General features: G+C 35.3%; 1 protein-coding gene across 1 annotated transcript; it reads right to left on the reverse strand.

Annotated features, from left to right (window-relative positions):
- Window positions 1–687: 687 nt before the first annotated feature.
- LOC114402515 (protein SMAX1-LIKE 3-like) lies at window positions 688–4,122 on the reverse strand. The gene is made up of 3 exons (XM_028365119.1): window positions 2,506–4,122; window positions 2,170–2,401; window positions 688–2,060 (listed from the first exon to the last, which is right to left on the reverse strand). Exons 1-3 carry the CDS (start codon window positions 3,702–3,704, stop codon window positions 921–923), a joined length of 2,571 nt encoding a protein of 856 aa, XP_028220920.1. The 5' UTR covers window positions 3,705–4,122; the 3' UTR covers window positions 688–920.
- Between the last annotated feature and the right edge of the window lie 7,135 nt (window positions 4,123–11,257).

Here is an 11,257-nt window from a genome sequence, read left to right on the forward strand (position 1 = left end):
TTTACTAATGTTATAGGAATGAAAAATATATTTTAATTTTGTTAAAATGCAGAAACACTAATAAGGTAGAGGGTAGTTTTCTCTCACAAATTAAATCTCATTTTCATCTTTCTCTTCTGAACAATCATATAGCTTAACATGAATCGAGATACGTGTTATTGAATTATCTTTTTATTAACATACATTACGTGAGAACGTAAGAGTTTTTTTTATCATACAAACGCATGAATAATTTAAATCTATCTTAACCAAATTTGTAAAATTAAATGATTAAAACGAGGCCTTCACAGTTCACATGCCCTCTAAATATCTATATAGGAAGGAAAAGAAAAATCAATATCGGAGCTGATTGTTTGAGTTTGTGTCATGCTTAAACAACTTATGTATAATCATAAAATTAATTTGCTTGAAAAATATTGGAACTGATTGTTTAACTTTCTGTGTCACATGCTTATAAACTCCGATAGTTATATTATACTATCATATAAATTAATTTTCTTGAAAATTAAACATATAATAATACATTAATTTAATTAGAGATGTGTTTTGACGGCAATAAATTAATTTTTTATTCACACTGGTACATGATATACATGTGTGGAATATAATTGCAATAAAATGATAAATTTCATGAAAATGCATAATTTATATTAGTGTTGTTAACATATAAAACAATAGGCACACTGGCACATGAAGAAAGAAGATCAAATTACTTAACATTTATACAGATGCGTAATCTCCCAAGTGTGCCAACCCCATCAAAGCATGTAAATTACACATAAAGTTGTGTACCTATATCTAACAGTTTTTCTTTCATTCCCTCACCAAGTGTCTAACTAAGCAACACTAAATAAGTGGAAAACATATATAACAAAATTATCACCCGAAAAAGAAAAAAAAATATAGAAAACTATTTCCCTTCATATTTTAAAATTAATTTTCTTATCAACTAACTCTAGGATCTCATCAGTTTCTCCATCTAAATGCACATTTTTTTGCAAATCAACTTCAATGGCCATGTTCAGATCCAAAGAGAGGCATGAAATTTTCTCCTCTGAGTTGTTAATATTCTCTTTCATGTCTTCATCTGAAAATGGAGAAGTAGTTCTTGCAGGAGAACAAGCTCTTGACAGTACTGAACTGAAGCATTCACTACTGAAAATGACAATTGCATCCTTGAGAGGCACAGATTCACCACCAGGAAGGGTTATAGCTCCACTTTCAATTCCTTGCTTAACACCCTTTTTAGAAAAGTGATCAACTTGCTCAAAATCTTCCATAAAGAACACCCTATGAGGATTCTCATTCAGTGCTTCCCCAAATCTCTGAAGATAACTGCCACCAAACTCATCTCTTGCCCTTTTATTTTTGGACTCCTCATGAGTTAAAGAGAAACAGCTTAAACCAATGGAGACAAAGTTACTATAAGAGCCAAAAATTACTTTAGCTAGCTCTTTTGAGACCATTTCTTTTGCTTGAGAATCCACACCTAGAAAGAAAAACCAAGTTTCTTGCCTATCATCTCTCTTCACTAAGTGATTCCCTACTTTTCTCATTCCTGACCTGCAAAGAAGCACAGTGCTTGCAATCTCCTTCACTGTTTTTTTCTGTTGTGGAGCCTTTTTCTCCAATGCATCACATAGAATCTTCAGATTTTCATCATTATGGTCCTTGAACATTTGAGTGCTGTCCAAACCTTCCACTGCCTCACTTGAAGAAGCGGAATTGGGGCTAGAATTTGGATTTGATAAAAGGTCTGGCTTAGGATGGTTCCTCTCTGGCATGAACATTATCAAGTTTCCTTCATAGGAATCATTTCTAACAGTAGTCTCAGTGTATAACTCACATTCTTTAGGTACTTCTTTTCGTTCAGAAATGACTGGCCAGTTTAGGTGGCTCAGATTTAAACTAGGCTTTCTTTCATGTGAAGAGACTGAAGTAGGGGATGAAGGAGAGGATGAAATGAACAAAAATGGTTTCTCAAGATTGGACGGAAATCCATGTGCTGAACTGCAAAATGAGTTCCATTTCTTGCAAATATCCCAAAGCTTAGCATTTTCCTGGTTCAAAACAAAAAACACAGAAACATCAGTTTCAAGACTTTTATCCATAAATTAATCCATGTCTTGTTATTATTTTGAAGCAAGAGTGGTTAATTATAATAATAACCTGATCCTCCATCATGCGACTTCTCTCTGCCTTGCAATTTTTGAGCCATGTTGGCAAGCTAGTGGTGCAATCTCTCTTGCTTATAGTAAAACTACTAGCAATGCTTTTAGCTTCTTTTTCAAAATTCAATGAGCAATCTCTGCAGCAAGTTAGATACTTGCGCACTTTGGCTCGTTCTTCAAAAGATTCGTCCTTGAATGTTACCTTGCTTCTCTCCTGAACATGAAAATCACTGAAACAAAGAAAAACAAAAGCAAATTCAATATCACTAAAAAAAATACAATAATAATATTCAAAGCAGAAAATAGTACATAGAAGAATGAATTAATTACGTACCTATCAAAATTTAAAGCAAGGCTCAAGCTACCAACTGGAACTGTAAAGGGGTGAAGATCCCAAATAGTTTCAAGGGAGGGGTGACATGCTTTGCCCTTAATGTATGTTCTAAAAGTTGCTATCCCCATAAGCCACAACCTACTATTCTCCCTATTTCCACTAATCAATTTTTTAAGCTCCATCACCATATGCTCCACAGAACAGTAATAGTTTGTTCTTTGCTCACAATAACTAGACCAGAACTCAAACAACCATTTCAGATCACCCAAGTATAGAATTAACCCTCTCCCCACATGACTTTTTACTAGGTTTCTAAGCTCCACAAGCTTCCTTTCAACCTCCTCCTTGCTAATGTTCCTAAAGGAGACAAGAGGAAGACTCACAAATTGCACAAACCTCAACTCTCCTTGAACACTCCCTGTCTCTAACCTTTCCATCACTCCCCTAGCTACTCCCTCAGCACTAGCAAGACTCTCCCCAACAATGACTGTGTTTCTCCTCTTGCTCACAAGTTCACTCAAAACACTAGTTACATCATCTACATGATCACCAACATGGTCTATAGACTTGAATGATGCCCCAAATTGACCAAAAGATCTAGATGGGGACATGCTGCTGCTACCACCAAGAACTTGAAGCTTGGTGGTGGTGTTTTCCTTGGAAGCTTGGTGCTGTGAACAAACTTCCATTGAAACAGCTTGTTCAACCCTTGTTTTAACAAGGGCACTAGAGAAACCAGCTTCTCTCATGACCCTACTAATGCTAGGGTCATCAAGGATAGAGACTATGAGCTGCTCCATCTCAATCTTCAAGGCCAGAATGGGTTGCTGCTGGTTCTCAATCGAACCGCGGCGTTGGTGAGCCTGAGCACGCTTGAAGGCTGCAACCAAGGCATTGGAAAGTGAGGGAGTGGTGGAATATGGAGGACTCAGAAGAGGGCTTGGTGTGGGTGCTGGCAAACGGTTGAGGGAAACATTGAAGCAAAGTTCTAGTGCCTTGTATTGGAGAGGGTGAGAGTGGCATTGAAGGAAAACTTTGCGGAGAAGGCCTGTGGAAGTAGCAAGCATGACAGTGGCAATGTGAAGAGGGGTCACTTGAGCATGACCTCTTCTTGTGGCAAGAGTAACAGCTTGTTTAACTAGGGTTGCAGCCTCTGGTGTCAGAGCCTGTAGCTGTATGCTGCAAACTCCTGCTCTCATCTTTCCAACTTGTTGCAACTTCCACAACAATATATAATAATACCTCACAAAGAGAATTTGGAGTTTTGGTTAAACCAAACTTTTCGAAGGGATACTAGGTTTAGAAAAAATAACTTAAATGGAGATTTGGTTCAATGAGGTTCAGCCAATTTGGGTTGAAAGAATTAGTAAAATTCTATTTCTCAGATATTGGTAGTATGAGGAAGATGCAGGTATATATTTATATGTGTGTGTTAGCTTATAGCAGTGCATTTGAGTACACCAAGACTAGTGTCTGCGCCATTGATATGATGAGGGTTTTATGCCTTTCTTGTTAGTGAGGCAAATTTTGGCTTTGCATGTGAAAGTGGATTGCATGTGATGCAACTTTCTTTCTCTCTCTCTCTCTGATTTGTATGTAAAGTTATGTGGATTATCAAAAGCTGCTTCTATTCAATCTTGTGGTACTATAAAATATGTTGCAAAGCAACAAGCTAGCTTTAATCACAGTGAATGGAATAATTGCTTTTGTCGTGAATAAGCTCAAAACTTGATGATGGAAAGACAAAGAGAAAAGAGGGTGAAAAAAAGAAAAGAGAAGTGTATAAAATGAGGGTGTTTCTGCCAATAACGAGGTAGTGAGGAAAAAGAGAAGAGGACGGTCTGTCTGTTTGAATGGACAGTGAACAGTGGTTGTTTGATTGACTTTTCTTTTTGTCTAATGAGAAGATCAAGGAGAGGAATAATAATAACAATAATCCTTGAATGATTGATGGAATAATGTTTCACAAAATCAAATAAAATAACTGTTTATATGACAACATGTGAATGTGCTTGAAATGTGTCTCTCTGTATTTGTCTTGTAATTCATTCCAAAAGTTGGCTTTTTTTTCAACATTTAATATGTTCAAATCATGGTTTTCTGCTGTCTCACTATATATATATATATAGCCTTATAATATGCTGACAAAATTAATAGAAGAATGATATAGTGTATATATAGCACATGGAAATGAGCTGATATTACCTTTAAATCTAAACATAATAAAATGTAACTAAACATATTAAGAAATTAGTTAATGCTATTTTTTAATGATATCTAAATAATAATTTTTTCCTAAAGTACTATTAATTGGAATTTAATATTAAAAATAAAAATAAATAATTTGAGTTATATATAATCACAATTAATTGAAAGATAATTTTAGAATGATATCATTAAATAAAATTTAATTAGTTAAAATTTACTTATAATATTTATGTCCAAAAATATTTTTTTGTTGCTTTTATGTTTAGGTTAGAGGTAATATTTGTTTACTTGTCATGAATCATCGTTTTCGATCAGTTGGTTGATTCCTTGTGACAAATAAAGTGTCAAAATACAAGAATGACCGTACATAGATATATATATCACTGACCTCCATTCACTAGTTCTTAGTTGTTGTACTCGGTGTTTCTTGTGTAGTGTTGAGTCTCACATCATTAAATCCCTAAATTCAAGTCAACCTCATGTTACAAAAGTAACTGGTTGTGAAGCACCCAATTGTTGGTTAATTTTGAAAATCGAGATAATCCTGGATAAATCTGAAGTCGTGTATAAACACTTTCAGATTGAATCAAATTTCGGGGTTCAACCAAAATTGTTCAATCGGATAAAATCAGAAGATTATAATTCAAGAGTTTTGTTTTGGTCTTGTGAGTTTTTCACATGTTATGCTTTCTGAACCAGGATGATTATTTATAATCAAAGAACAGGTGGTTTTTGGCGGTTGAAGGAAGTTATGGAAGTTTTATCCTTTGAAAAAAAACGGTTGGCGGTTGATGGAAGTTTATCTTTTTAAAAAACTGTCTTTTCTTGAAAAATAACTTCCATGTAACTTCCAAAATTTGACTTCCATGTAACTTCCAAAATTTGCCTAAACCGAGCATCTCGTTATTACATTAAAACAAGCGTGCACTCTTATTTTAACATAATAAAGAGATCAATTACACTAAAATGTCCAACAGACCTCCCCCATTTTAGTGTAATTACCGATCAAATCACCAAAGTCATAACATACAACAAACTACTGCATAGATGAAATATCGTGACGATTGAATTTCATCTTAGCAAATTACACGTTTCAAATATTCGAATATCAGGGTGTCACTAAGGATTGAACCCTTTCTATTCATAATGAATACATGAAGATAATCTGCACAATAGTTTATAACATTACTCTTGCTCGACACTAGTTTTACTAGCCTGTGTCCCTATCCTTCATAAGCATATCAAAGCCAAGTCCCAGCTTCTTGAAGCGGCTAAACTTCATGCTTATATAGGTAGTCCTTTTCTTTCTTGCACCTGTAAATGCAATTTTTCAAAAGAACCATTGAGAAGTTATACTTCAACCTCCTTAACTTACAGAACCGAACACATTCCTTTTGGGATACTTTCGATGATGTGTTCCAATCTCTACATGTTAAGCTTTCCACATTGAATTCAGCACCTAATGTCATATTAGATGGGAATTGGGTATCTTAACATAAGAGATTTCAGATGGACTTTAATCCTAATCCCACAGTCGACCTTTTTACGAGATCTCTACTTAACCCTTTGGTTAAATGATCGGCCAAATTATGCTGAGTTCTCACAAACTCCACTGATATCACACCATGCATGATTAACTCCCGAACCATGTTGTGTCTAACACCCAAGTGTCTAGACTTCCCATTATACACTTGACTATATGCCTTAGCCAAAGTTTCCTGACTATCACACCTGATAGACATGGGAGGTATAGGTTTGGGCCACAATGGAATCTCATAGATTAGATTTCTTAGCCACTCAGCTTCTTTACCAGCTGCTGCTAAAGCTACAAATTCAGATTCCATTGTTGAATTTGTAATGCAGGTCTGTTTCTTGGATGCCCAAGAGATAGCACCTCCTCCAAGGAGGAATACCCAACCACTTGTGGATGAATAATCCTCCATATTGGTTATCCAACTTGCATCAGAGTAACCTTCAATAACCGAAGGAAATCCAGTATATGTCAAACCATAGTCAATGGTTCCCTTTAAGTACTTGAATACTCTATTCATAGCTTGCCAATGATGAGAACTGGGATTACTTGTAAACCTACTGAGTTTAGCAACAGCATAAGCTATATCAGGCCTAGTACTAATCATTGCATACATGAGTGATCCTATCGCCCTTGAGTATTCAAGTTGAGACACTGCTACACCTTTATTAGGTAATAGCTTCAGGTTAGGATCAATGGGAGTACTTACCGGAGAACAATCTTTAAAATTAAATTTCTCCAATATCTTCTCAATATAATGTGATTGAGAGATGAAAATACCATTGTTTCCACGTTTGATCTTTATTCCTAAGATCACATCCGCCTCCCCCATATCTTTCATATCAAACTTAGAAGACAAAAATGCCTTAGTTTCATCAACTTGATCTTGGTCGGTACCAAAGATCAACATGTCGTCTACATACAGACAAATGATAACTCCTTTGCCATGAGTATCAAACTTGCTGTATAGACATTTATCTGCTTGGTTTATAACAAAACCACTAGACAACACAACCTCATCAAATTTTTGATGCCATTGCTTAGGCGCTTGTTTCAAGCCATAAAGAGATTTCATCAGTTTACACACCTTATTTTCATTTCCTGGCATAACAAACCCTTCAGGTTGTTTCATGTATATCTCTTCATCCAATTCACCATTTAAGAATGCAGTTTTCACATCCATTTGGTGAATCATCAGATTGTGGATAACAGCAAGTGCTAACAACAGTCTAATAGTGGATATCCTAGCAACAGGAGCATATGTATCGAAAAAATAATACCCTCCTTTTGCCTAAAGCCTTGGATAACCAATCTGGCTTTGTACTTGTCAACAGTACCATCCACTTTCATCTTTCTCCTAAAGATCATCTTACATCCTAATGGCTTACATCCAGGAGGTAAGTCAACCAATTTCCATGTATTATTTTGCATGATGGAATCCATCTCACTTTGGATTGCTTCTTTCCAGAATACAGCATCCCTTGAAGCCATTGCTTCACTAAAAGTCTTTGGGTCTTCCTCAACATTAAGGCAATATTGATATTGAAATTCAATATCATTCCTTGACCGTTCAACCAAATAGAGTTGAAAGTCATCACCAAATGACTTAGCTTTTCTTACTCTCGTACTCTTTCTAGTTTCAGTACTAGTTAAAGGTATATCCTCAATATTAACTGAGACTTTCGACATGGAATTCATGTCCTTTGGCCTAGGTATAGATGTAAACCTTTGTTCATCAAAGATAGCATCCCGTGACTCTATAACCGAGTTCACAGCAACAGAATCATTAGATTCTAGCACATAGAATCTATATACTTTAGAATGTTCAGCATATCCAATAAATATGCAATCTATACCTCTTTCACCTATGGTTTTCCTTTTAGGTTCTGTAAGCCTGACTACAGCCCTACATCCCCAAATTTTGAGATAACTCAAATTTGGTGTCTTTTTGTGCCAAAGTTCATATGGGGTAACCTTATTCCTTTTGTTAGGAATTCGGTTCAACAAGTAACAGGCTGTCAACATAGCCTCACCCCAAAATCCTTCACTTAAACCCGAATAGGATAACATGGAATTCACCATTTCTTTCAAGGTTCTATTCTTCCTTTCGGCTACACCATTCTGTTGTGGTGTATAGGGAGCTGTAGTTTGATGTATTATTCCAGTAGATTGAAAATAAACCGGATCATAATACTCACCTCCCCTATCCGTACGAAGAGTTTTGATTAGCCCATTTTGATGAAGTTCTACCTCTTTCTTATAAATTTTAAATTTATCAAGAGCTTCATCTTTTGTATTTAATAAATATACATAACAATACCTTGATGCATCATCAATAAAAGTAACAAGATATTTTTTATGACCTAATGATGGAGTAGCATGCAAATCACACAAATCACTATGAATAAGGTCTAAGACTTTAGTCTCACTTTTAACATCCTTAAAAGGTTTCCTAGTGATCTTGGTCAACATGCAAGTTTTGCATTTTTCAATGTTCATATCAAAAGGAGGAATCATACTTGTTTTTGACATATCTTTTAATCTTTTGTAATGAACATGTCCTAATCTAGCATGCCAAATTTCTGATTTTGTCATGTTAGTTATAGAACTACACGAGGCCATACAAACAGATTCATGAACAAAAGGAACATCAATGTTTAATTTAAACATTCCATTACAACGATAACCAAATCCAACAAACGAACCATGTCTTGACAAGATGTACTTGTCACTTTCAAGTACTTGCTTGAAACCACAATTATTTAAAACCATACCAGACAATAAGTTCTTACGAATACCAGGTACAAATAAGACATTATCCAAATACAAACTTTTTCCGGAAGTAAAAACTAAATTCACACAACCTAATCCTAGGATTGGTTCAGTTGCAACATTGCCCATCTTCACAATAGAGCCATCATCGATTGGTCTAAATTCCTTGAACCAACGACGATCTTTGCACACATGGCTTGTTGCTCCCGAATCAAACCACCAAGCAACGTCATCATCCTGCACATAGAATGCATCAGATATTAGTGATACATAATTTGAATTCGTATTCGAATTAAAATTATTCACTACAATCTGACCTTGTTGCTTTTCAGGATCATTAGACCCACTTGGACCAGCCTTGTTCTTTCCTTTGAACACCCGGCAATCCCTCTTTAAATGACCAGGTTTCCCACACTTCCAACATGACAATTTTGTCTGTTTGTTTGGACCTTTGTTCTTATTTCCTTGAAATTTTCGTTTGTTACCTTTAGCATTGTAATTTTGCTTAACTGTTCCACTTTCCTCTACCATATTAACGGAAGAGGAACCTGCTACGGTTTTATTATTGACTTTGTCAATTTCCTGAGCCCTCAGCGACTCCTCAATCATGAAATGACTGCCGAGTTGAACCAGAGTCAACTCTTCCTTCATATGTTTCAAGGTATGCTTGAAGTCTTTCCAAGAAGAAGGCAGTTTATCAATTATAGATGAAACTGCAATGGATTCATCCATTTTCAAATCATGTTGAGTAAACTGACCCAAAATCCGCAGCAGTTCATTATATTGCTCCATAACAGGCCTCGAATCAATCATTTTGTAATTAAAGAAATTACTAACTAAGAATTTGTTACTTGAGGCATCTTCTGCCATATACTTGGATTCAAGAGAGTCCCATAATTCCTTAGCAGACTCAACATTTTGATAAATATCAAAGAGAGAGTCAGACATACCGTTCAGAATGTGTCCACGACAAATGTAATCGTCGTTCTCCCATTTCGAACGCTTCCTTGTTTGATCCAGAGTTTCGCCTTCCATATACACCGGCATCGGTGTACTCAGCACATACACCACATTCAATGTTGTCAAGAGAAAGTGCATCTTCTTCTGCCATCTTCTGAAATCCTGCCCTTCAAACTTGTCCAACTTTGCAAACTTGCTTGTCATCTTCGAACTATCGTTCGTCATCTCGAAAGATTTGATTCAATCTTTTGTTGGTTAATTTTGAAAATCGAGATAATCCTGGATAAATCTGAAGTCGTGTATAAACACTTTCAGATTGAATCAAATTTCGGGGTTCAACCAAAATTGTTCAATCGGATAAAATCAGAAGATTATAATTCAAGAGTTTTGTTTTGGTCTTGTGAGTTTTTCACATGTTATGCTTTCTGAACCAGGATGATTATTTATAATCAAAGAACAGGTGGTTTTTGGCGGTTGAAGGAAGTTATGGAAGTTTTATCCTTTGAAAAAAAACGGTTGGCGGTTGATGGAAGTTTATCTTTTTAAAAAACTGTCTTTTCTTGAAAAATAACTTCCATGTAACTTCCAAAATTTGACTTCCATGTAACTTCCAAAATTTGCCTAAACCGAGCATCTCGTTATTACATTAAAACAAGCGTGCACTCTTATTTTAACATAATAAAGAGATCAATTACACTAAAATGTCCAACACCAATGACATATGCTAATTAAGCTCAAGATCAAGGTAAGTTTACTAAAAAAAATTCTTGTGCCTTTTAATAGCCTTTTTAATTTAATAACCTTTTAATTAAAACTTGCATGTGTCTTTTTATTAATTGTGAAGTGTCCTGTGGAGACGTATGCTCAAGTGTTCAAGCTCACTAGGAATAAAAAAAGATGTGATTTTAATGTTGTTTAATTATTCATAAATATTGGGTTAATTCCAGGTGCAAAAATGAGTTATGCTTTAATCTTCACTAACAACTAATTTTGAGAAATACAATTCACTTAGTCATGAATATACAATTTACTTAGTGATTAATATTGGTTAATTATAGGCGCAGCTATTTAGTTCCCAACATTCCTCAGAATTGAGAAATTAGGAAGAGACTCACAATGAGAGACACCATTGTTTTCTATATGGTTTCTAAGAATTTTTTGATCCACAAAAGGAAGCCTTAGAGCTTTGTCCGCCCTTCAATTTAAGTACCTAGATGGGGAATTCTTGTGTTTTCCATGTTTAACTCAGTTTATAGCTATCCTATAGTAACTATTTCCTCT

The sequence above is a fragment of the Glycine soja genome, chromosome 20 (assembly GCF_004193775.1).
Source record: "Glycine soja cultivar W05 chromosome 20, ASM419377v2, whole genome shotgun sequence".
Taxonomy (NCBI): Eukaryota; Viridiplantae; Streptophyta; class Magnoliopsida; order Fabales; family Fabaceae; genus Glycine; species Glycine soja.

Coding starts and splice junctions, on each gene's coding strand:
- LOC114402515 (XM_028365119.1), bottom strand. CDS start 3,704: ATGAGAGCAGGAGTTTGCAGCATACAGCTACAGGCTCTGACACCAGAG. Junction 2,402..2,505: donor CTTGCTTTAAATTTTGATAG/GTACGTAATTAA, acceptor TCTTTGTTTCAG/TGATTTTCATGTTCAGGAGA. Junction 2,061..2,169: donor GTCGCATGATGGAGGATCAG/GTTATTATTATA, acceptor GTTTTGAACCAG/GAAAATGCTAAGCTTTGGGA.